Source organism: Oncorhynchus mykiss, chromosome 25, assembly GCF_057628025.1.
Source record: "Oncorhynchus mykiss isolate SJ-2025 chromosome 25, ASM5762802v1, whole genome shotgun sequence".
In the NCBI taxonomy this organism is placed as follows: Eukaryota; Metazoa; Chordata; class Actinopteri; order Salmoniformes; family Salmonidae; genus Oncorhynchus; species Oncorhynchus mykiss.
Window position 1 is genome coordinate 68,556,069 of NC_143046.1, and position 27,248 is coordinate 68,583,316.

General features: G+C 45.1%; 1 protein-coding gene and 1 pseudogene across 2 annotated transcripts; one reads left to right on the forward strand and one right to left on the reverse strand.

The window, feature by feature from the left end:
• Nucleotides 1-5: 5 nt before the first annotated feature.
• On the reverse strand, nucleotides 6-2,488 carry LOC118944370 (tRNA (guanine(37)-N(1))-methyltransferase-like; annotated as a pseudogene).
• slc38a6 (solute carrier family 38 member 6) lies at nucleotides 2,246-16,248 on the forward strand. 2 transcript variants are annotated; one of them, XM_021584961.3, is made up of 16 exons: nucleotides 2,246-2,579; nucleotides 4,028-4,158; nucleotides 4,303-4,376; nucleotides 4,711-4,763; nucleotides 4,967-5,006; nucleotides 8,699-8,777; nucleotides 10,799-10,884; nucleotides 10,979-11,037; nucleotides 11,121-11,186; nucleotides 11,700-11,756; nucleotides 12,608-12,687; nucleotides 13,242-13,342; nucleotides 13,600-13,724; nucleotides 13,942-14,086; nucleotides 14,320-14,414; nucleotides 14,658-16,248. In XM_021584961.3, exons 1-16 carry the CDS (start codon nucleotides 2,487-2,489, stop codon nucleotides 14,739-14,741), a joined length of 1,368 nt encoding a protein of 455 aa, XP_021440636.1. In that variant the 5' UTR covers nucleotides 2,246-2,486; the 3' UTR covers nucleotides 14,742-16,248. The 2 variants fall into 2 exon arrangements, 1 of the variants encoding a protein (XP_021440636.1); XR_016491989.1 differs by lacking the exon at nucleotides 12,608-12,687.
• Nucleotides 16,249-27,248: the final 11,000 nt, after the last annotated feature.

Consider the following 27,248-nt stretch of genomic DNA (forward strand, 5'->3'; position numbering starts at 1 on the left):
TATATTCAATCTTTCGTCTCCCCAGACTTCTGTCTCTTTGGCGCTGGTTCTTCTATGGTTTCTGAGGAGAGGAGAAAGAGTATTTTCATTTTCAGTTTTTCAGAGTGAATGAATCATGCATGTGTGAGTACTGTGTGAATGAAAGCTCACCTGCCTGTGTGTATTCTTACTGCTGAAGAGCACCTCTTTGGGGATAGTGAAGGTCACAGACATCATCTCCTTATTGGGGGCAACATTCCTCACCAGATGCACAGAGCACCGCCCCTCTAGGGACAACCCCAGGCTGGCTGAGGCCCTTTCCACCATGTCTCTCTGAGGGTTTTACTCCTTAGAGAACACATAGCAGTGCACTTGCGGCAGTTTCACATCACATGTACACACACTGGCTGTCCCCTTCAGCAGGCAGGCAGACAGGGGTCTTATAACCCCTCCCCTCCTCCCCTTCTATTAATACAACATCAAATGTATTTATTTAGCCCTTCTTACATCAGCTGATATCTCAAAGTGCTGTACAGAAACCCAGCCTAAAACCCCAAACAGCAAGCAATGCAGGTGTAGAAGCATGGTGGCTAGAAAAAACTCCCTAAAAAGGCCAAAACCTAGGAAGAAACCTAGAGGAACCAGTCTATGAGGGGTGGCCAGTCCTCTTCTGGCTATGCCGGGTGGAGATAACATAAGCATAATCAATTATTATAATACATCAAACATTTGGTACAGCCCTGATCATGACCCCTATGTGAACCCCTGACAGTTCCAATACACACAGGAGAAATCAAACTCATATGTCACACCGTTCTCACGCACCTATAGCAGAGGGAGAGCGAAGATAAGGAATGAATGCAATGCACATGCCTCTGATTTCATGACAAACTATGTTTAATCAAAATCACAATTTCATTGGACTTACTTTGGCCACCATATTCTCCTCTCCAACCATCACCATCTTGAAGAAGCGGTAGGTGGAGTCGATGGTGTTGGTCTTATTGACCACACAGGTCACCCAAGGGTTCTTATCCATTATGACTTGGCCTGGAAATTGATTTGCAACAGCAGACAGCATCATGCCAGTAAAACAAAATGAATCAGCACTATCGTTTTCCTCACACACGCACTTAATGTATTTCATCGGTAGCTAATTGACCACTCAGGAAACACAATCTTGGGAGGGTGGTCAGGGATTGAAGAAAGCATCACTTGTAAAATACACAATGACCTGTCAACAGCATCTCTGATACCCATGCTTGTGTCTGTCTTCTGACAGATAGTACTACTTATATTGTGATGCAGTACAGTATGTTTGTGGCACTCTCACCTATGAGGTTTCTGTAGGGAAGCTGGTGCTCCCGCAGGTTCATATGTGCAATGTGACCCACTCGACTAAACCCTGAGTGAAATCCTGTCCCTCTGGAAGCAGAGTGCACAGAACCTCCTCACTCTTCAGGTTATCATAGGTCAGCCGTAGCTTGTTGCAGCTGTAGCTCTTGAGGTACTCCAAATGACCGCAACACCTCGGCCTCTGCGTCGCTGAATGAGTTGGGTGAGGAGACACTGGCAGGGTACAGCAGCAAGAGCCTGTCATTATCGCTGCCTTCGACCGCCAAAAACGCTTTAACATGCCTGGGCGCTGGAGGGCTATTTCTTTCGGGCTCTTTACCAATTTATTCAGGACTTATTTTGTCACACACAGGGCTGGGACAACAACTGTCTGGGCAAAGGCTTCTTTATCCAAACAAGTCAGACCTCGGACCTCTGGAGGAGCTGTGTATAGGCTGGGCTCCATCGCGCTGTATTGTTGCTGCACAGGCATCTGATTATGGAACTCACAGGACAAGTTGATGCTCGGGACCGCAGAACACTGGGTCCGATATCGATAGCGGGATTGCAAGCTGTTTTAAATTTGTAGTAGTGAGAATATTCTAGGAATACTCCTGCAATGACAAATCGTAGAAGAGGTCTCTTTGAAATATTACCTGCCCTAAGCATCTACATTAGGAAAATGAAAAACAGACAATATACGTAAAATAAAAAGCGGATAATTGACACACAACACTGAACGATTACTGCTTGATATTGCATGGAAAGATTACTTTATTCAGTACAAATGTAAACATTGAAACGCATTCATCACCTCAATATCGGCTCTGCATAACGCGCACATGTTTATGTCATCATTAGTGGACTTGTTTGCAGCCACATGATTCGTCAGATGGAACTGTCGATCTCTGATTTGATAAAAATGTTGTGCGACCTATAAAGGCGACGAATACATGCGGAAGCGTTTTCATGTCATATGACCAACTCAAATCAACTGTCAGAAGTTGCACACACAGCTAGAACGTTTCTAATAGTGGAGCATATTTTGTTGGTTAAAGGAAGCGTTTGCCGTGAACAGCCACCACAAACTGCACAGATGAGGTACCTATTGTATTGGTTGTTGAAAGTAACATTATACTAACGCCTTGCTCTTGGGTAAGTCACCTGGAGACATGAGTATCAATGGGGAAGGCACCACCGTCCACTCTGACCATTGGGCCGCTGCGGATGACATGGGCTGCGAGACCAACCCTCTCCTGGGAAATGTAAGTAAGCACTCCGCTCTAGCCGGGAATTAAGAGGCATACGTTAAATAACCTTGTGCTTACTCAGACAATGGCAGTCTGAGTTTCAGTAACGTTACTTTTGGCAACCGGTTTACAATCCCAATCTAGCCTACTACAACTGGTCTCTAGTAGGGAGTCTATATTATGTTAGAAAGTGAAACGGTCAAATAGAAGGCAGGACCCAGCTAGTGAACATGAGTCACATGCTCAATCTGTACAATTCTATCTCACATGACACTTTAGTTCACTTGCATTGTCTCCCTCAGCACTTTGGAAATCATGCACATTCTCTTCTCAGGCTGTTTGGCATTGCAAAGTCCACATTTCACAATGATTTGGCCCCAGGGAGGTACTGAACACATCCCATTAGAATGATTTGTTAAAAGTTATTCTTCTTGAGCCAGCAGATGGTAGGCTACATATTTCTTTGGCATTTTTTGTCTGTTAAATTTGGCATCTTCACACATCCCACTGTAAAGTGAACCTTAGAGTTCATGACAAAGAAAATAATGTCCCCTAATAAGGTCAAGCATTGCAACACTAGTCTTTAAAATGATTGATTGGACTGGTTACTCATTATGGTGATTGATTGCTGTGAAACAAATTAACTTACACGGGAATTGGAGCACCTCAGACATTTTACTACGGCTTCTCTGCTAGCACCTATATCGCCTCATGTTTAGCCCTCTAGTCACTTTTTAATAATGTGTTCATATTTTGCCTTACTCATCTCATATGTATATGATGTATTCTGTATTCTACTGTATTTTAGTCTATGCCGCTCTGACATTGCTTGTCCAAATATTTATATTTTCTTAATCCCATTCCTTTACTTAGATTTGTGTGTGTTGTATGTTGTGAAATGGTCAGATATTACTTTACTGTCGGAGCTAGATACTCAAGCATTTTGCTACACCCGCAATAACATCTGCTAAACACGTGACCAGTAACATTTGATTTTATGTAATTATAGTGCACTTCCTGTCCACCACTGCTGTAACCTTGGCTATATCAGCTCCAAAAACATGTATGTTAATCCAGACTCATACTCCTGTTTGCTGTGACACTGACACCCAGGGTTGTGGCTGGATCTCTCCAGGGTACTCCCTAATAGAGAGGCCATGCCGAGCCAGGCATCACCCTTAATATACACAGCTCAGGCAGCTCAAATCCACTCATCCCTCATTCCATTCCCACATCCTACATTTCATTATAGGGCAGTGATCCTCATCACCATTACACCAGTGTATCTCAGAAGGGTTTCCCCTAAGTAGTAGTCAGTCCGTGTGTCCCTTTCTTGATTATGTTTTGTATCAGAAATGGTGCTTTCAAGTAAAAGTAAGCTATTGTGTAGTGAGTTGTATATTGATTTGTGATTGACTGAGCTCTCCTTATGTCCCCCTCTCGCTCTTCCGCTACCCCTCCAGAGAGCAGAGGAGCCAAGGGCTAAAGGGGCCTCCTTTACCTCCTCGGTCTTCAACCTGATGAATGCCATCATGGGCAGTGGCATCCTGGGCCTGGCCTACGCTATGGCCAACACAGGCATAGTGGGCTTTTGGTGAGTAGGACACATCCAGGCATATTTTTAAGAAGAAATTGCGCTGCCTCTTAAATCCTTTGTGTGCTCAGCTTTCCCATACAATCTCTACAACTGTATCTCTATGTATGTCACTGTGATGTGAATGTGGCTCCATGTCTGCAGTATCCTCTTGCTGCTAGTGTCCAGTCTGGCAGCTTACTCTATACACCTCCTACTGAAGCTGTGTGATCAAACCGGTGAGCTGGCCTTCAGATCTCATGTCAAACGTCTGTATGATATAGCATGATTAGGCTGACAATGTAATAATGTCAATCTAGATCATTCCATCTTATCTCTTAGACGAGCTAAAATAAACCCACATGATCAGTCAGGTGATGGCACACCTCTAATTCAGTCATCTTGAGTATGTTACTACCAGTATTGTCTCCTGAGAGTTGGTTTAGATGAGATGTCAATGGGAACTAGAATTATAGCACACTTCCATATAGTTCCTGTTTAAGATTAGGTGTGAACTGTAGAGAATGTACACTGTTTGTTTATGATGGATTGATGGGTTTCTGTCACCCATAGGTATCACCTCATATGAAGACCTAGGCGGCAGAGCCTTGCAGAAGCCAGGCAAAGTGAGTCCGAATAACAAATCATAAGTCACAAATAAATATTATTCACTGTTTCCATCAAGGAGGAAGTAAGACATGAAGCTTGACTTGTATGCCTAGTATAGTACTACACAGTTGTGGAATGTTATGAACTCTGATATTTCACTTTTGTACCTGCGTAGGAAATAATCTATCATTCAAGTAACCCCCTTTTAAATTATTTGTAGGTACTTGTTGGAGTCAGTATTCTCATCCAAAACATTGGAGGTAAGGTCAGCTTTGTTTCTTTGCTCTTAAGTTCCTCAATTCTGCATCCTGCAGTTTTAACATTTGAAATGAGGTAGCACCATTGAGAAGTAACATCTTACGGTGAGGCAGACCTGGTTTAGCCTCAATGATGTCACAGTATCATGTGTCACTGGCGGGAGTGAGGAGGTTGTAACGCTGGACATGTTTCCTGTAACTGTATGAGGTTCTGGGTTCAATCCACGGCATCTCCACTCCTTTTAGGGCTCCTGAGTGGCGCAGCGGTCTAAGGCACAGCATCTCGACCTGGCCAAGGCTTTCGACTCTGTCAATCACAACATTCTTATTGGCAGACTCGACAGCCTTGGTTCCTCAAATGATTGCCTTGCCTGGTTTACCAACTACTTCACTGATAGAGTTCAGTGTGTCAAATCGGAGGGCCTGTTGTCTGGACCTCTGACAGTCTCTATGGGTGTGCCACAGGGTTCAATTCTCGGGCCGACTCTTTTCTGTATACATCAATGATGCTGCTCTTGCTGCTGGTGATTCTCTGATCCACCTCTACGCAGACGACACCATTCTGTATACCTCTGACCCCTCCTTGGACACTGTGTTAACTAACCTCCAGACGAGCTTCAATGCCATACAACTCTCCTTCAGTGACCTCCAACTGCTCTTAAACGCAAGTAAAACTAAATGCATGCTATTCATCCGATCACTGCCCGCACCTGCTCGCCCGTCCAGCATCACTACTTTGGACTGCTCTGACTTGGAATACGTGGACAACTACAAATATCTAGGTGTCTGGTTAGACTGTAAACTCTCATTCCAGACTCACATTAAGCATCTCCAATCCAAAATTAAATCTAGAATCGGCTTCCTATATCGCAACAAAGCATCCTTCACTCATGCTGCCAACATACCCTCGTAAAACTGACCATCCTACCGATCCTCGACTTCGGTGATGTCATCTATAAAATAGCCTCCAACACTCTACTCAACAAACTGGATGCAGTCTATCACAGTGCCATCCGTTTTGTCACCAAAGCCCCATACACTACCCACCATTGCGACCTGTACACTCTCGTTGGTTGGCCCTCGCTTCATACTCGTCGCCAAACCCACTGGCTACAGGTAATCTACAAGTTTCTGCTAGGTAAAGCCCCACCTTATCTCAGCTCACTGGTCACCATAGCAGCACCCACTCGTAGCACTCGCTCCAGCAGGTATATCTCACTGGTCACCCCCAAAGCCAATTCCTCCTTTGGTCGTCTTTCCTTCCAGTTCTCTGCTGCCCATGACTGGAACGAATTGCAAAAATCTCTGAAGCTGGAGACTCACATCTCCCTCACTAGCTTTAAGCACCAGCTGTCAGGCTAAGTACAGGTGCAGTGATCTGTAAACTGCTCTATCTGTAAACAGCCCATCTATCTACCTACCTCATACTGGTATTTATTTATTTATTTATTTTGTTCCTTTGCACCCCAGTATCTCTACCTGCACATTCATCTTCTGCCGATCTACCATTCCAGTGTTTAATTGCTATATTATAATTACTTCGCCACCATGGCCTATTTATTTCCTTAATTTACCTCATTTGCACTAACTGTATATAGACTTTCTTTTGTTCTACTGTATTATTGACTGTATGTTTTGTTTATTCTATGTGTAAGTCTGTGTTGTTGTATGTGTCGAATTGCTACGCTTTATCTTGGCCAGGTCGCAGTTGCAAATGAGAACTTGTTCTCAACTAGCCTATCTGGTTAAATAAAGGTGAAATTAAATAAATTTAAAACATCTCGGTGCAAGAGGCATCAATGACAGTCATTGTAAATAAGAATTTGTTCTTAACTGACTTGCCTAGTTCAGTAAATGTCAAATGAAATAATAGTAAATAAACTGTTCATTTGACTCATGTGTACTGCAGTCTTACTGGGCCTCCTGCTGGAAACCAAAGGGCCCTGCACCACAACCCTTCCTGGTGTGGCCATTGGCCCGAGTCCCTGATAACCTTTAACCTCAAGGCACTGTCTCCTCTGGCCCCTTCCATATGGGTCTGAAACGCACTAATTGATCTCAGATGGTGACCCTCATAGTCCCACCCCTCAGTGATGAGACCTAATGGGAGCCCCCACTTGTACCTCCCCCTCCCTTCCTCAGCACTACTTCTCACACAGATGGGAGCCTAGGTGCTCTCTCTTGCCCAGTCATTAGCAACAGGGCTGAGTGGATTATTATTGCAGTGCCGTTTAAAATGTTTGTGGTTGTCCCAGCATGGGGCAGTCCTTGAGAGAGGGCCTATGCACTGCCATGCCCCCCCCCCCCCCCCCCGTGTCTGTCCTTTTGTAAGGGGTGCAATTAGCTCACTCTGGGTAAACACTTATCTACCCTGCCAAAAGCTGATGGGCCTATCGACCTTAATTACTACATGGCCTACGGCAGTGGCTCCCAACTAGGGGTACTTGGCCTATCCACGGGGGTACTTGAGAAGACTCATGAGATCATAGGCCTACTGGTAAAGTATACATGAGGGGGTACTTCAGGGGTACTCCAGGCAGAGTAAAATTCAGTTGGTGGTACAGTAACTGAAAGGGTTGGGAACCACTGGCCTAGGACTCTCTGACCCCCGCCCACTAGCTTAATGAAATGAAAGTGCCTCTGTCTTGTGCTAAATACACCTTCCCACTGTGGTCCATACGTCAGACTAAACTCCAGACTAGGTGTTATGTACTGTATTTACCATAGTGTCTGTAAGCTGAACTGAGCGTGTGAGTAAGGAATATCCCACACTGTAGCCATACCACTGGGCTATTATGTCTGAGGAAGGGAGATTCCTGGCACCCCCATAGTAAAGCATGCCAACACTGTAACTGCACTTCATCAAGGCCAGGGCAGAGACAAGTTGGCATCTGATGCTGGGGTTACCTCAAATCCTATGAGAAAATTTCATCTGTGCGAGTCCAAGATAGGCGCCTAATGATTATCTGTACGTGTGGCTGTCTGTGTGGGCAGTAGTGTTGGAAGCGTTTTCTAATGAAAACAATTAGTGGATCAGTAGGGATAAGGGTACAGGTTAGTTTAGTTTAAAGGAGACAGGAAGTCCAGCCCCAGGGCAGTGTGGTCCAGGCAGCTGGCCCTGGCCCTCCCTCGTTCCCCAATCTAATACCCATAACGCTGCCTCCCTTAACCATAGCAACTGACTAACACTCTCACTTACCCTGACCTAAGCACTTCTCACCTCACGTCATTTGCTCCCTCTGTCCCGCTCTCTCATATTAGGGGTGGGCAGTCTGACCCACAGGAAGTGACCTAAAGTCTGGCCTATGATTGGCTGTCAGAAGAGTTTGGGTGGGAGGGAGGGGGGCGGCTCATGAAACTCATACAATATCCTGTTTCCTAGGAAGCAGGAGGGAGGAGGAGAAATACCTGGATTAGTGTCAGGGATCATTATTGTTAGTATTCCTTCCCTCTCCATTCTTGCTGCCCTGACGGGGCTTCTGCAGTGGAAACATCTGCATAGTATCTGTAATTTGGGCTTAGCTGGGTGATCCCCGGAGTCTGCTGCCCCACCTCTGTCAGCTTGGAGAGATGTGGACTAATATTCTTAACCTTTGTCTGACCTGTGTTTGGTTGGAACAGCATATTTGACTATTTGCTCGTGTGTGAACAATGTGGTTTTAACTATAATGAGCGTCTCTGATATTCCTCCCCAGCCATGTCGTCATACATGTTCATCTTGAAAACAGAGCTTCCTGCAGCCATTGCCAGCTTCCTGAGCCCAGAGACCTCTGGGTATGCATACACTTCCTGCATTTTCAATTCAAATGAGCTTTTATTCAAACAAACAAACTAGTTACCAAGACATTCCTCCTGTGGTTTTATCTGCCTTATAACTAACAGTTATTTCTGTCCATATGGTGCATTAATCACATTTTACTGACACAGGTAAAATGCCATTTAGAGCAGATTTGGATCAAATAACTGACATAAGACTAAGGATTCTAACCACAAGGCAGCTAAACCTGGAATGAACTACTCATACCTAGCCAGGCATCAGATTCAGCTAAGATCACATGAAGAATGTGGAGGAAATATGTCACCAAACCACAATACACTCTCTAGCAGGGCTTGGAGGAAAGCCTCAGTGGTGTTGTGGAACGTGGAGCAGCAGTGGAGGAACTGTACCGCTGACTGACTGAGAACCATTCCTCAGACTCCATCAGTGTCCTGTCCTTCATTGAGGCCTGGCTGGAAGATGTACCCCTTCCCCTCCCTACCTCCTGAGAACAGCCCACAGGGAAGTCCAAGGCCTAGAATGTAACTTCTATCACTTTATTATCAGCCACACTGAGCTGAGCGATAGCTGTGGCTGGTCTCGGCCCAATCCGTCAACATCTGACTCTTCCCCGCACAGCTGCTTTGTATTAGAGGCACTCCCTCGCCCCAAATCTCTTGCATATGTTCCCTGGAATCAGAGCGATACAACGGGATATCAGTTTTGCCATTTTAATTACGGCCGTGCTGAGGGAAACAAAACTGTGCTGTTGATGAGTGGCTTTGGGATGTTAACACGCTCATATTGAAGCCCATTAAATGTTAAATACTCCAGTTGATTTATATTAAATAGCATACCCCAAGTTGATTTATATTAAAAAGCATTTCCATTTGCAGCCTCTTATCTTGGTATCCCAGAGTGAAAGGCAGTCAGTTGTAGTCTATTTTGGAGCTTTCGAGTCGTGTCTGTAGTGAATTATGTACTGCCTACAGTAAGTCAATGAGCCCTTGTTAAAGGCCACTGACGAAGCCAGGCACGGTCATGGACAGCTGGGATGGGTTTCTGCTGCATTGACCAGATTTATGCTAATCTCCAACACTTGGTGGAGATGGACTCATTGGCAGAGCTAGTCAAAACTCAGTCCCATCCTGCAGCTTGTTATACCACATTTCACAGGCATTTCAACAATCTTTTTTTCCCCCTCTCCATTGAGTAATCTAACCAGGGTTGATCCACATCCTCCAGATAGCCAGTGGCGATATGGGCTTCCCTTTGGTAGAAGCAGAGGAAAGGTTCTGAACTGAACAGTAGTGTAACCTGATTGTCCTAGGAAGGGTTTAGGTTTGAGCTGAGACAGGCGTTTGGGTCAGAGTGGTTGTTTACATGGCATCCTGTTAAAGAATGTCCAGCCCGTGCAGACAGAGAAGACTGGGCCACTATGGTAACCCAGGAGCCGTGAAACTGCCAAACGAGTCACTTGGTGTTGATGTGGTCAGAGCAGGTGCTGCTGATACTGGGAGCCCCATAAACAGCCCTGGAGCCATTCCCACATGACCCCACACTGCGTCTCTTCCCTCCCAACACACAACAGCCAGAGCCACCGCTCACTCCCATCCCGATCGACCCCAGCGGAGCCAGCATGCCTTCCACATGTCACCCCTTTGCCCCCCCCCTCGCTCTCCCACCACCCGCTTTCTGAATAAATTGCCAAGGCTATCCCTCAGCAAAGGAAAATATTATTCGCCCTCAGGAAAAAAAAAACAGCGACTGAAATCATGCCCCATCTGACAGAACGTTTGCATGTGAATTACATAATTGTTATGGTTTGTGAGAGTTAAAGCCTTTAATGTATACCACATGATGAGACTGTCTCGCTGTATTTGAGCATGAAATGGAGACCATTTTTTTTGTTCGGGGTTCCAGGGGAGATTCCCCATTAGTGTCTTCATCATAAGACTGGGGGGGGGTTCTGAAGATATCAACTATCAATATTCTCTTTCCCCCTCTCCCTTCATCCTCTCTGACCATCTCTCTGTAGGGGGGCCTGGTATGAAGATGGCAAAACGTTGCTGATTCTGATGACGGTGTGTGTGGTTCTACCTCTGGCTCTGCTGCCCAAGATTGGTGAGTAGCCTGGTTTAGTCTCGTCATCGGGCACTCTTGCCCCTGAATCTTTGATGGCTGTGTATATCACCATTCCTCTCCTTCCACCCTCTAGGTTTCTTGGGCTACACCAGTAGCCTTGCATTCCTCTTCATTCTCTTCTTTACAGTTGTGGTGAGTTCAGTTCAAATCTTATGCTTGTAAAATACTTGTTTCTTTTCCTCCATAATCCATCTGACCTGTTGCCTCTTTCCCAGGTTGTGGTCAAGAAATCGTCCATCCCTTGCCCCCTCCCAAGCAATGTGACCCTGAGCATCAACCAGGTAACAACCACAATGCAAACTGCCGTGGCCTCACACACCAAATACTGTTGGTCACATTGACCTGAAGGCTGTGAGCTTTACTGCAGGCCTGGTTCAGGGCCATAGGATTAGGCCATAGGACACAATCCTGGAGATTGAATTTCTGAATGGGAGGCTTTGGTGGCTGACTGAGCTAGTTATGTATGACAAAGACCAGGGAACACTGCACTGTGATTGGTGCCAGTCCTGGAGGGGAGGAAGTACCTATGACCTCGCCAGTGCAAGGAAGTGACCGTTGACCTTGTTGGATATAAGCGCAGCACTATTGCTTCCTTGTACACAGTCACGGCTTTGGGTCCATTTTTAAGTGGCTGCTATTTACGTTTCTCCACAGCCATGACTGGAATTTAATCTACCGCAACAACGCTCACATGTTTAGCCACCGTTTACAACTGGTCTCATTTTAAAAAAGAAAAAAAAGAATGGAATAGCTTTAACCTTGCTCCATTTTCTCTGTTCATAACATTTTTCCAGGTATCCAATTCCTCGGAATCGGAATGTACGCCCAAACTCTTTGTCATCTCCAGTAAGGTATGTATGCATTGGTTGAAAAGTTGTCTTCATCAACCATGGATATCTAGTCCATAAAACACACAGAAGCTATATAATAATTGGTAAGCTGCAATAAGCAGTGCAGTATAATGATGACAGTTGCAGAAGCAGTCCTATGGCTCTTTTAGCGCTTCAGTAAATGGCACTGTCTGTCTCTAGTTCTTAGTTGGTCACTGGTGACATTTCCCAGTCATTAAGAGTGCAGGATTGTGCAGTGTTTGGAATAACACCTGTGTGACATTACCACACTTCAGTTTAGCTGGTAATGTCTACTATTATTGCTTCAACTACTCGATCCGCACACACACACACACACACACTGCTGCTCCCCCTCCCCAGGTTACCGTATAAACCGCTCCCCCCCCTGGGTTACCGTATAAACCGCTCCCCTCTCCCTGGGTTACCGTATAAACCGCTCCCCCTCCCTGGGTTACCGTATAAACCGCTCCCCCCTCCCTGGGTTACCGTATAAACTGCTCCCCCTCCCTGGGTTACCGTATAAACTGCTCCCCCTCCCTGGGTTACCGTATAAACTGCTCCCCCTCCCTGGGTTACCGTATAAACCGCTCCCCCCTCCCTGGGTTACCGTATAAACCGCTCCCCACTCCCTTGGTTACCGTATAAACTGCTCCCCCCTCCCTGGGTTACCGTATAAACTGCTCCCCCCTCCCTGGGTTACCGTATAAACTGCTCCCCCCTCCCTGGGTTACCGTATAAACTGCTCCCCCTCCCTGGGTTACCGTATAAACTGCTCCCCCTCCCTGGGTTACCGTATAAACTGCTAAGGCCTAAATGACTGCAGTGTGGTGAATGATTGGTGTGTGTTTCAGAGTGCTTACACCATCCCCACCCTGGCTTTCTCCTTCCTCTGCCACACTGCCGTGTTGCCCATCTACAGTGAGATGGACCGGTCAGTACCCTGCCTGACACATCCCATACACATCATACTGTATATACCTGTGTATTCGATGTTCTTACGACAACCCTCGGCCTGCATGGGGTCGCTCTCTGTCTTGTTGTTAATCGAGCATAATAACCTCAGCCTCCGTTTATCCTCATCCTTCCTCACTAAATGTATATATTTCTGGACATGGGATGTGAAAGTGACATCCACTTCCGCTTTACTTCCGTATTGTCTCCCATGCTTTTTTGAACTGGCTTTACAATTATATAGTCATTCATGAAAATGCGGTCATTTTTATTTATGAATGTATGTAGATTAATTTACTTCTACCAGATCCATTTTAGGAAGTTTTTGCTCTTGAATACCATTGTGCCAAGTTTCTGTCTATTGAAGAGCATTCCGAAAAACTACAAGGCTGTGGGCAGTCATTTCCTGTTTACGTTCACAGCATATTGCTATGGAAATTATCATGGCCTCTGCAGTTATCATGTATGTATTGTGGGGCCTTTTCAAATGTATGCATACTGAAATAATCAATCACTCGCCTGATGTGTGTTTAGGCCCAGTAAGAAGAGGATGCAGAATGTGACCAATGTTAGCATCTCTCTGAGCTTCCTGCTCTACCTGATCTCTGCTTTGTTTGGCTACCTCACCTTCTACAGTAAGCGGACAGTGACACCTCACAGAGAGAGCGCTGGTTGAAACTATTCAATCCATGTTGTCTCCCCCTCCTTCCAAAATGTTTGACCAGTCCTTCACTCAAATCAAATGTTATTGGTTGTGTACACATATTTAGCAGATGTTATTGCGGGTGTTGCACAATGCTTGTGTTCCTAGCAGTAATATCTAACAATACACCCATCTAAAAAGTTATGGAATTAAGAAATATTAGGACAAGCTCTGATATATCTCTGACAGGCCACGTAGACTCAGAGCTCTTGATAAGCTATGACACGTACCTGCCGCGTGATGTCTTGGTGATGGCTGTGCGTCTGGCCATCCTGCTGGCTGTGCTGCTTACTGTACCCCTCATCCATTTCCCTGTAAGTACTGTACCCCTTTTAGACTACTGCTCTGCGTCTGCTTGTTTACTTACACTCTCATACTTCCATATGAGTAGTTGGGACATTCTATCTGCTAAATGACCAAGAATGTACATGTCTGTCCCATAGAAAGTTATGACTTGCATCCAATCACAGTACCATATTTTAATGAGTCCAGTTGTATGATTGCTCTAAACCTGTGCTGTCTGCCCTAAAGGCCCGGAAGGCAATGTCAGTGCTGTTTTGTGGAGATAGGCCTCTCTCCTGGGTGTATCATATCTTCTCCACTCTCTTGATCCTGACTGTGGTGATACTGCTGGCCATCCTTGTCCCTGACATCAGGAATGTGTTCGGGGTTGTGGGTAGGTGTTTAGTCATTTAACTAATGGGGTTTTCTTTGAGGGGAGGGGGGATTATTATTGTACCATTTGCATTCATACGTTAGGTCCTTATCAGATAAAAGGGTTTCAAATGGTTGGTTGATGTTCTCTTGTTTAGGGTGACTGTCTTTTTAATCTATAGTTAGATTTGGGTGTTAAGTATGTTGTGTGTGTACTGTATGTTCTTTTACCGCCTGTGCCTCTGCATCCTCCAGGCTCGACCACGTCGACCTGCCTGTTGTTTGTGTTCCCGGGGATCTTCTACCTCCGACTCAGCAACCAGCCGCTCAAGTCTCTGGAGTCTGTCGGGGTAAGTGCACACTTCCCCAATTCATCCTCATACTGGAGTTGTTTAGCTTCAACTCATAGAAAATAGTTATTTGTAATGGCTGGAAACTCAAGAAAACACCACTATTGAATTTAAATAGCCATCTACTCATAGTTATTCTACAATAACATCTGGCAATGTAATGATTGACTACCTGTGGTTGTTTGTATATAATACTGTATTTAATACTAAAGTGATGTCCCCCCCCCCCCCCCCCCCCCCCAGGCTGTATGTCTGCTGATCTTCGGCCTGTTTGTGGGACTGCTCAGTCTGTGTGTCATCGTGGTCACCTGGGCACAGAACCCCTGAACAGGACCACAGAACTAGACCACCCACAGCTCTGCTCCATAGAGCCTAAAGGGAGAATTATGCCAAAGAAATACTATTAGGCAGCACAACAGAACTCCATGACCACAAGATCACTGCATCACTTCACCCAGACTCTGAAAGCATTCGACTGCCCACCACCCCCATACAATCAGTGCTGCTCTTGTGTTTTTATGTTAACTGTACCTTTTAGCTATGGTGCTTCCAAAGCTTCAGAGTTGCCTTTTTTACTTCTGGACAATGTGTACAGTTGACAATACATCTTGAATGTGGAATGACGTATTAGTGTCGGTGAAGTTATTCTATTCATACTGTTATTTTTAAACTGCTTTTAAACTCCCTAATTGACAAGATTAAGAAATCGTTCATAATGCTTTAGCGAGCCAAGCTCTTTTATTGGGGCTGACCATGCTGAAGACCGGCCAATCACCAGACAACAGAGGCGTCATGCTCATAGGGGGCACAAGGGCATGTGCAGATCTGTCAAATTTAATGACAACTTAATTTTTAAGCCCATGTTTTACCTTAATTCTTTAAAAAAAGATGTGTCAGCAGTATTTTACAGAGGGGGCACATTGAGTGGACCAGGCAAAGAGGCACCCCAATTCTCCCTAGTAAGTGGTTCCTTCCAAGGTGAACCATGGAGCAAAGTATAGAGCCAGTGATGGGTAGGACTTGCAGGTGGTATGTTAATAAGTTAATTTGACAAGTGATGTAGCCTATTGACTCCTTGATGAATAAATAAAATACATTTTGTTTCTGCTGTAATACTAGCCACATAACAATTTTATGAAGGTAGCTTAAACTAGCAAGCTAGATGGGTTCCCAATCTACCAACCACAATTTGCTTGGTAGCTAGTTATCAGTCAAATTAGAGTATCTTATCTAACCATTTTAGCTGGAATGCCTGCTGGCAAGGTTGCTAGACTTTCTAAATGTACTGAATAAGACTCACATTCCTTTCAATCTTTTAAATATTTTGGCAAAGATGCAGATTTAGTTTCTTTAAAAAAGCACCACCGGTCAGGAGGATACCGACAGCTCAAGACAGATAAATACTTGGTTTAAATGTAATCTGGCACCGTATGATAATGATCATATGTGCCTATGTGATCGTATCTACTGGTGTAATATCCTAGGCATGTTAGTGCAGCATATCGAGATGTGTGATATACAACAGTCAGAATGACACATCAAAATTACAATCGACAACCGGTAAATGACACCAGGTCATCATACCATACCTCTTACATAACCCATGCAGAAAAATAGGCATATCCTCATGTACTTTGTGCCCCCTCTAAAATGATGGGTGCATGACACCCCTGGACCGTTGTAACTCTACATTACTAGTAGCATCACTTGAAGCTGTGGAAGACCATGAACTGCCAGATCCCTAAATTAGAGACTGAGATTCTTGTTCGTAAATGAAAGTGCTGTAGAAAATTAATATACTGCTCAAAAAAATAAAGGGAACACTAAAATAACACATCCTAGATCTGAATGAATGAAATATTCTCATTAAATACTTTTTTTCTTTACATAGTTGAATGTGCTGACAACAAAATCACACAAATTATCAATGGAAATCAAATGTATCAACCCATGGAGGTCTGGATTTGGAGTCACACTCAAAATTAAAGTGGAAAACCACACTACAGGCTGATCCAACTTTGATGTAATGTCCTTAAAACAAGTCAAAATGAGGCTCAGTAGTGTGTGTGTGGCCTCCACGTGCCTGTATGACCTCCCTACAACGCCTGGGCATGCTCCTGATGAGGTGGCGGATGGTCTCCTGAGGGATCTCCTCCCAGACCTGGACTAAAGCATCCCCCAACTCCTGGACAGTCTGTGGTGCAACGTGGCGTTAGTGGATGGAGCGAGACAAGATGTCCCAGATGTGCTCAATTGGATTCAGGTCTGGGGAACGGGCGGGCCAGTCCATAGCATCAATGCCTTCCTCTTGCAGGAATTGCTGACACACTCCAGCCACATGAGGTCCAGCATTGTCTTGCATTAGGAGGAACCCAGGGCCAACCGCACCAGCATATGGTCTCACAAGGGGTCTGAGGATCTCATCTCGGTACCGAATGGCAGTCAAGCCCCACCTGTGGATGTCGGGTCCTCAAACCACCCTCATGGAGTCTGTTTCTGACCGTTTGAGCAGACACATGCACATTTGTGGCCTGCTGGAGGTCATTTTGCAGGGCTCTGGCAGTGCTCTTCCTGCTCCTCCTTGCACAAAGGCGGAGGTAGCGGTCCTGCTGCTGGGTTGTTGCCCTCCTACGGCCTCCTCCACGTCTCCTGACGTACTGGCCTGTCTCCTGGTAGCGCCTCCATGCTCTGGACACTACGCTGACATACACAGCAAACCTTCTTGCCACAGCTCGCATTGATGTCCCATCCTGGATGAGCTGCACTACCTGAGCCACTTGTGTGGGTTGTAGACTCTGTCTCATGCTACCACTAGCGTGAAAGCACCGCCAGCAATCAAAAGTGACCAAAACAGCCAGGAAGCATAGGAACTGAGAAGTGGCCTGTGGTCACCACCTGCAGAACCACTCATTTATTGGGGGTGTCTTGCTAATTGCCTATAATTTCCACCTGTTCTATTCCATTTGCACAACAGCATGTGAAATGTATTGTCAATCAGTATTGCCTCCTAAGTGGACAGTTTGATTTCACAGAAGTGTGATTGACTTGGAGTTACATTGTGTTGTTTAAGTGTTCCCTTTTATTTTTTTGAGCAGTGTATATTAGTTTACATGGTCTCTCTGACAATGTCATTTTCAGTTACTTAATGCTCTGATGTGTTGAGTGAATTTACTATACACTCCTTGACTGCACCTCAGGTATCAATCGTAGAAAAGTTATCCTGCTGTCTTACTTCGACCTGGTTTTAAAACATAAAAAATGCTAATCATGGTTTATCATCTGTATTACATGATACATTTATTGTAAAATAAAAGGGAAACATTGTGACTTGTGTAATTGACTTTGGAATTTAAATTGAGTACTGCTGCGATCTCCTTTACTGTGGAATAATAATCACTCTACCATGTATTTGCATGCATTGTATTGACGTTGGGACAATCTCTGCAGTGTAGCGTTTGGGGTCTGTAGCTAATGAAAGCCAAATGCCCAGTACGTTTCCAATCATGATGCTGTTTAGATTGTCTCTCGGCACCCTCTGGAACCTCTGGCCGCTGCACTGCTGCTTCTAATCTGAGGAATGGAGTACTCTGGTCCCCAGGCCTAGCAGGAGTCCGCCCACTCCTCACACATATGGGAGATCTGCTATCGTCAGGGGAGGGAGGACATGGTGTGTCATTGCTGGAGTATTCTGGTAGAGATTTGCTAGTTTAGCTCACATGTGGTTTAGTTCTGGTCTACCTCAGCAGTGAGGAGTCCAGTGTCTTTCCTATGAAAGGCTTTGCACCCCAGAGGAAGGATCTCCTAGTTTGGCTTTATAGAAACCAAGGGCAGAATCTCAATTGCATACACCTTACCACCGCCTCAAAACTCATTGGAGAAGGTAAGAGGGGCGGGACCCCTGGCTTTCTCATCCAATGGGTTTTGAGAAGGAAGTGAGTATGCAATTGATCTTTTCATCTCTCATCTGCCCCATAACTACACATATTTCCACAGTGAACTGATCAAACAAAAGTAATCCTTTGTCTGCTTGTCTGACGACTTTGGTTGCAAAGAGAGGCTCTTCTGTAACGCTTTGCAGCAGAAACACAGGCTTGTTAAACAGTAACAGATATGAGTTGTACAGATCATAGCTATCTGTCACCACTGTTGTCTGTTGGTCAGGACACAGGTTTTCACAGAAATGGTGATAATCAGGAACATCACTACACTGATGGCCATGTCTTATGTTCCCAAAGGAACCAGTATAGAGTAAATTGCCAATATTCCTCAATCACTGAACAGAAGCACCATCTAGTGTTTGACCAAGCTCACAGCAACCTCGACTCCACATCTACCACTGCTTGTTGACATTGTGTGCTTTGTATACGTAGACTTTGGTAGAGAGATGTAACCAAATGCGGCAGTTTTCTCCAAGCGTTTCCCTGAGTTTGAGCTGTATGTTAATGCAGACCAGAGATGTTTTGATGGAGGGTTCATGCATGTGTCCTCAGTGTTTTTGTTTTGCTTAATGGACTTAACGGAGGAGAGTTGGAGTGGGGAGGAGGGAAAACGGGGCTTAAATTAAACCTCTGTTGGCAGCCGCAGCTTGCCCCATAATTTTTTAGAGCTGTCAGTTTTATTTTTTCATGTTTTTTCTTCTGTTGTTGGAGATCGGGACGTGAGGTACCACCAATTCTTATTCCATGTCCCTACTCAAATAAAATAAAAATGTATTTGTCACATACACATGGTTAGCAGATTAATGCGAGTGAAGCGAAATGCTTGTGCTTCTAGTTCCGACAATGCAGTAATAACCAACGAGTAATATAACCTAAGAATTCACAACTACCTTATACACACAAGTGTAAAGGGACGGAAAAATATGTACATAAAGATATTTGAATGAGTGATGGTACAGAACGGCATAGGCAAGATGCAGTATATGGTATCGAGTACAGTATATACATATGAGATGAGTAATGTAGGGTATGTTAACATTATATTAAGTGGCATTGTATAAAGTGGCTAGTGATACATTTTTTACATAAATTTTTCCAATATTAAAGTGGCTGGAGTTGTCAGTATGTTGGCAGCAGCCACTCAATGTTAGTGGTGGCTGTTTAACAGTGTGATGGCCTTGAGATAGAAGCTGTTTTTCAGTTCTCGGTCCCAGCTTTGATGCACCTCGCCTTCTGGATGATAGCAGGGTGAACAGACAGTGGCTTGGGTGGTTGTTGTCCTTGATGAGCTTTATGGCCTTCCTGTGACATCGGGTGGTGTAGGTGTCCTGGAGGGCAGGTAGTTTGCCCCCGGTGATGCGTTGTGCAGACCTCACTACCCTCTGGAGAGCCTTTCGGTTGTGGGCGGAGCAGTTGCCGTACCAGGCGGTGATACAGCCCGACAGGATGCTCTCGATTGTGCATCTGTAAAAGTTTGAGTGCTTTTGGTGACAAGCCGAATTTCTTCAGCCTCCTGAGGTTGAAGAGGCGTTGCTGCGCCTTCTTCACCACGCTATCTGTGTGGGTGGACCAATTCAGTTGGTCCGTGATGTGTACGCCGAGGAACTTAACTTACGACCCTCTCCACTACTGTCCCGTCGATGTGGATAGGGGGGTGCTCCCTCTGCTGTTTCCTGAAGTCCAAGATCATCTCCTTTGTTTTGTTGACGTTGAGTGTGAGGTTATTTTCCTGACACCATACTCCGAGGGCCTTCACCTCCTCCCTGTAGGCCGTTTCGTCGTTGTTGGTAATCAAGCCTACCACTGTAGTGTCGTCTGCAAACTTGATGATTGAGTTGGAGGTGTGCATGGCCACGCAGTGGTGGGTGAACAGTGAGAACAGGAGAGGGCTCAGAACGCACCCTTCTGGGGCCCCAGTGTTGAGGATCAGTAGGGTGGAGATGTTGTTACCTACACTCACCACCTGGGGGCGGACCATCAGGAAGTCCAGTACCCAGTTGCACAGGGCGGGGTCGAGACCCAGGGTCTCGAGCTTGACGAGTTTGATGACGAGTTTGGATGGTACTATGGTGTGAAATGCTGAGCTGTAGTCGATGAACAGCATTCTCACATAGGTATTCCTCTTGTCCAGATGGGTTAGGGCAGTGTGGTTGCGATTGCATCGTCTGTGGACCTATTGGGGCGGTAAGCAAATTGGAGTGGGTCTAAGGTGTCAGGTAGGGTGGAGGTGATATAGTCCTTGACTAGTCTCTCAAAGCACTTCATGATGACGGAAGTGAGTGCTACGGGGGCGGTAGTCGTTTAGCTCAGTTACCTTAGCTTTCTTGGGAACTGGAACAATGGTGGCCCTCTTGAAGCATGTGGGAACAGCAAGTCTTGTTTTCAGATTAGCCTTGTTAAAATCCCCAGCTACAATGAATGCAGCCTTAGGATATGTGGTTTCCAGTTTACATAGAGTCAAATAAAGTTAGTTCAGGGCCCTCGATGTGTCTGCTTGAGGGGGGCGGGGGGGGGAATATATGCGGCTGTGACTATAATCAAAGAGAATTCTCTTGGTAGATAATGCGGTCGACATTTGATTGTGAGGAATTCTAAGTCAGGTAAACAGAAGGACTTGATGTATGTTGTTATGAGCACACCCGTTTGTGTGTGTGTGTGCATGCATATTTTAAATACATATTTTCAAAAGTCTAAGAATTCCAGTTCAATGTATTCCTATTCTGAGAACTGAGTAACGATACAGAGTAAACCCACAGGGACCCAGTATAATGTCCTGTAGTCCTCCCAGGAGGAAGAGACAGGTCCTGGCCAGACAGATGAATGGTCAGACAGTCCAGGTTTCCTTAGGTAGTCCTGGTGTAACAGAGTGTGTGGTAGTAGCCAGGATGATCAGTGGTTGGCTTTGAGAGCGTGGACAGGAGGGAGAGCAGAACCTCTGCTTGAGTGCCACACTTCCTGGTCATTCCTGCAACAGATGAGGAGCAGTCACTATAGGCTCACTGCAGTGGCTTGGTTACAGTGCCAGATCTACTACATCTGGCACTGTAGTAGATCTAAGTCCTGTAAGACATCTGCTTACTGTTCACCTTTACAACCTATTCAAAGCCAGCACTGAGAAGAAGTCTTGTAATACTTTCTGATATTATACTTTCTCCTAGTGGCGGTGTGAGTTTTCATTATTCTAACATTATGGTTGTGGAATGTCACGCAGACATGAGAACAGTCTGATTCTACTTGTAAATACTATAATAGATCTCTACATAATGTAATTTGACTGTCACCACAGCTTGTGTTTTCGTAACCACCGTGTCATCCTGCTGCCTCTAACCCCTCCTCCTTTTTCTATTTTTTATTTTATTTAACTAGGCAAGTCAGTTAAGAACAAATTCTTATTTTCAATGACGGCCTGGGAACAGTGGGTGCTTGTTCGGGGGCAGAACGACAGATTTGTACCTTGTCAGCTCGGGGGTTTGAACTCGCAACCTTCCGGTTACTAGTCCAACGCTCTAACCACTAGGCTACCCTGCTTCTCTGCATCCCCCAGACCATCTTCAACCCCAATCGATTTACATGGTATATCACTAACCATGCTTTTCACGTCAAACTAAGAACATTCCTCACTCTGAGGACTCTTTTAAGTCCACAGATGTCCCCTCATTCACACCACTCCAGTCATATTAGGGCATTTCCATGTAAAAAGACCCATGCGCACCAACATGTGAAGTTCATAGCATTATATCAAATTGGGTGTCAAATGAAAGCTAAGAGTCTTTTTTTTTAGACTTCCACATTTTGTTGTGTTATAAAGTGGGATTAACATGGATGTAACTGTCATTTTCTGTCAACGATCTACACAAAATACTCTAATGTCAAAGTGGAAGAAAATGTTAACATTGCTTTTAAATGAATGAAAACTAAAACACTATATCTTGATTAGATAAGTATTCAACCCCCTGAGTCAATACATGTTAGAATCTCCTTTGGCAGTTACTACAGCTGGGAGTCTTTTTTGGGTAAGTCTCTAAGAGCTTTACACACCTGGATTGTACAATATTTGCCCATAATTATTTTAAAAAATTCTTTAAGTTGGTTGTTGATCATTGGAAGACAGCCATTTCAGGTCTTGCCATAGATTTTCAAGGCGATAACTGTAATTAAGCCACTCAGGAATATTCAATGATAGTCTTGGTAAGCAACTCCACTGTATATGTGGCCTTTTGTTTTAGGTTATTGTCCTGCTGAAAGGTGTATTCATTTCCCAGTGTCTGGTGGAAAGCAGACTGAACCAGGTTTCCCTCTAGTATTTTGCCTGTGCTTAGCTCTATTCTGTTTATTTTTATCCCCCAAAAAACTCCCTTCTCCTTACATCATGTTATGAATATGCTTGTCATCAGTATCATGCTGCCACCACCATACTTGAAAAGAGTGGTACTCAGCAGTGGCGTCATTTTACCTAAACCTAGGGTAATACAATTTGAAGAACAGCAAAAATAAGCTAAATTTACTCCAGCCATTATCAACTTGGCTACTGTAGCTTCAGTCACCTCAGTTGATAGGTGACTTAAAATTCTACAAACACATGCCATACAGCAATTAGCTGGTAGACACTAGCTCAGCACCGGGATTAAAAACTGTAGTTTAGTTTCATGTCATGTCAAACAGCCGACGTTACCTAACTTCCACCTCTGCCCAGTGCAGTTGCGTCAGCGGTGGCATAATGGAATTTCTCGGTGCTTGCAAGGTCTGACAATTCTCATGCTATTTTACACATTTTGCTATGAGTCTGAGAGAAAATGTTGCTGTTTTAGAGCTCAGGGATTCTTGAAAGATGGGACAATCTCAACTTTTTTCAACAAATATTTGTCTTAATATTAACAACATTTGAAATATACATTTTGATAGACCAAAGTATCAGCTATCACACCATGTGAAGGAACAACCTTATTTTTCATAAAATGCAACTAACTGGTGTTATGTCAACTCCATCAGACACCATAAAGGCATTACATTTGTACAATTATTGTCCAACAAGTGTTTAAAGGCCTTGATTGTTTAATTCTAACATTATACTATTCAAATATGTAATCCAAATCTCCAAACGTATTTTTGTTTCATTTTATAGCACTATTAAATGGCCCAGGGCTAATTCTGTTAATATTTTGGCATGTTTTTTTTACATTTAGGACATTAAACAACATTTATAAAGCAAACATGATCCCTTGGGTCTAGCACAGCAAATACTTCAATTGTTTAAGCATATGTTGCAGAACAGTGATTGCGGATTTTTTTGTTGTTGTTAGGCATCAGACATGGAGTTGACAAGTCACTGACAGGGGTTGACAACATACTCAAAACAGACATATTTTTGCCTCCAAATGAAAGTTTAATACAAACATTTGTAAAATATGGAAAATTATTAATTTGAAAATCCCCAATAAAAACAACGATTCTGTCATCTTTCAGCAATCTGAAGGAGTTGAAGACAAAAAAATACAAATATTCAGTTTCTTTATGACTCTAAAACCTCATTAAATGTAACATATTTGAACCTAAATTAATTTTCTATTTTAATCTATCTGGTGCCTTTGCCCCTACTCCAGATTACCGATCCCTGCCTGCCTTGACCTGTCGTTTGCATGCCCTGTTGTTGTAATAAACATTATTACTTCAACACAGTCTGCACTTGGGTCTTACCTGAAACGTGATAGTACGAACTGGCCATTACTGACCCAGCAGACTTGGACCAGCTCCGCAACGCCATCTCATCCCATGGAGCCCTCATTGGTAGACACGAGGAGTTGTTTCGTGGTCTGATGGAAAGGTTCCTGGTTGTGGCCGAACGTCATGACCTAGCATTGGACGCTTTGCGGGAGCAATTCCATGGGTTGTTTACCAGGCAGCCTACCACGACGGCAACCTCCCAGCCCCTCAGTAACCCGGCTGGTTGCAGCGCCGTCACACCGGTTTCCCGGAAACCCGCTTATCTCCCAGTGCTGGAGATCGGAGATTTCAGAACCTGCCGGGCCTTTCTCTCCCAGTGCTCCCTCGTTTTCGAGCTGCAGCTTTCTACGTTCCACTCGGACCGCTCAAAGATAGTGTACATTATTATGTCCGGGAGGGCACTCGCACTATCCGGCAGGGCACTCGCCTGGGTCACAGCGGTGTGGGAGCAATAATCCGCCGTCTGCCTCAGTCTGGAGGTATTCGTGACGAAGGTGAGAAAGGTGTTCGAGGCTCCGGTGTCCGGGAGAGAGGCTGCCCACCAGAAGTTACTCCAGATTCGGCAGGACTCCCTGAGTGTGGCAGACATGTGGTGGATATCCGCACGCTAGCAACGTAGGGTGCCTGGAACCCGGAAGCGCTGTTCCTGCACGGATTATCGGAGGAAGTAAAGGAAGAGCTTGCAGCCCGGGAACTACTAACGGATCTCGACTCACTCATCGCTTTAACCATTAGGATCGATCAGCGGCTACGGGAACGTAGGAGAGGTCTGATTGCGGTCCCAAACGCTCCCTCAAGGATCCCACCTTGCATCTAATGAACTCCGGAATTCCCCGGCATCTTTGTCCCCGAGAGTTCCTCCAAGAGCCTCCGAAGCCTGACGATTTGCCTCTTCCCTAGCTGATACAGCTCGGCAGGGCTAGGCTGTCTCCAGGCAAACACATATGCAGACTTAACACTCAAAATTGTCTGTATTGCGATACTACTGTCATTATGTGTTTACCTGTCCCTTCAAGAGACCTAACTTATTGGTAGGACACCGAAGGATAATTTTGCTTCTCCTTCTACTCGCCCCCCTCTCCATGCCACCCTGCTGTGGGGCGACCAGTCCAAGTCTCTCCAGATACTCATTGACTCGGGGGCCGATATGAGTCTTATGGACGTTACCCTAGCATCCGAGCTGGGCATCCCCACTCAACCCCTCTCCATTCCCATGAATGTTAGAGCACTGGACGGGCGCTCTATAGGCCAGGTCACCCACCATACCACCCCCATCAACCTATGAGTGTCGGGGAACAACAGCGAGACCATCCAATTCCCGCTAATTGAGTCCTGTGGTATTGGGATTCTCTTGGCTCCAGCGACACAATCCCTTGATTGACTGGTCTACTGGTGCCATCGTGGGCTAGATCCCATTCTGCCATGCCCATTGCCTGAAATCAGCGCTGCCTGCCGAGGGACGTCTTCCTGGGGGATTGGAAATTGCCCTGAACCTCTTCGCCATTCCCAAGGAGTACCAGGACCTCCGGGAGGGGTTCAGTAAGGCCCGGGCCACTTCACCTCCAAAACACCGACCGGTACCCAAGGAGGTTAAGCCGGTTGAGCTGACACACCGCTATAGTCTGGCACCTACACCCCCGGAAGCCGAGACCTTTCCCCCCAGCTCCAAAATCAATAGCCCATCTGCTGTTTGTCCTCTGTTACCCCGTACCCTCCGTATACGTCCTACTTTTCATGTCTATATCTAAACCCATGTCTCACAGCCCTTTGTCTCCTGTTTCCAGGCCCACCCCTCTCCCCCGTCTCATGGACGGCCAAACAGCGTACAGGGTGAGACGTCTCGGGGCAGATTCCAGTACCTGGTTAACTGGGAGGGTTATGGCCCGGAGGAGAGGTGCTATGTCTCCGCTAGGGACATCCTGGACCCAGGCTTCATCTCGGAATTCCAATGCTGACACCGCGCTCAACCAGGTATGTGTCCAGGTAGGATGCCAGGTGGCGTCCCTAGAGGGGGTGGGGGGTAAATGTCACGCCCTGATCTGTTTCACCTGTTATTGTGCTTGTGTCCACCCCCATCCAGGTGTCGCCCGTCTTTCCCACTTATCCCCTGGGTATTTATACCTGTGTTTTCTGTCTGTCTGTGCCAGTTCGTCTTGTTTGTTAAGTCAACCAGCGTTTTGTTTCTCAGCTCCTGCTTTTCGAAAGTCTCTCTCTTCTCACCCTCCTGGTTTTGACCATTGCCTGTCCTGACTCTGAGCCCACCTACCTGACCACTCTGCCTGCCTGCCGTCTGGTGCCTTTGCCCCCTACTCCGGATTACCAACCCCTGCCTGCCTTGACCTGTCGTTTGCCTGTGCTGTTGTTGGAATAAACATTGTTACTTCAACACTTCAACACAGAATTTCCTGGATTTCTGCATAAATTTGACATGATCTTCATCTAAGTCACAACAATAGACAAACTCAGTGTGCTTAAACTAATAATACACAAATTATTGTATTTTTATTGTCTATATTGAATACAACATTTAAACATTCACAGTGTAGGTTGAAAAAAATATGTGAACCCCTAGGCTAATGACTTCTCCAAAAGCTAATTGGAGTCAGGAGTCAACTAACCTGGAGTCGAATCAATGAGACGAGATTGGAGATTTTGGTTAGAGCTGCTCTACCCAATAAAAAACATTCACAAAATTTGAGTTTGCTATTCACAAGAAGCATTGCCGAATGTGAACCATGCCTCGAATGAACTGCAAAAATCACTGAAGCTGGAGATTTCCATCTCCCTCACTAGCTTAAAGAACCAGCTGTCAGAGCAGCTCACAGATCACTGCACCTGTTCATAGCCCATCTGTATACAGCCCATCTATCTACCTCATCCCCATACTGTATTTATTTATTTTGCACCTTTTGCACCACAGTATCTCTACTTGCACATCCATATTTTGCACATCAACCATTCCAGTGTTTAATTGCTATATTGTAATTACTTCGCCACCATGGCCTATTTATTTCCTTAATTTACCTAATTTGCACTAACTGTATATAGACTTTTAGTTTTATTTTTTTCTACTGTATTATTGACTGTATGTTTTGTTCATTCCATGTGTAACTCTGTTGTTGTATGTGTCGAACTGTTATGCTTTATCTTGGCCAGGTCGCAGTTGCAAATGAGA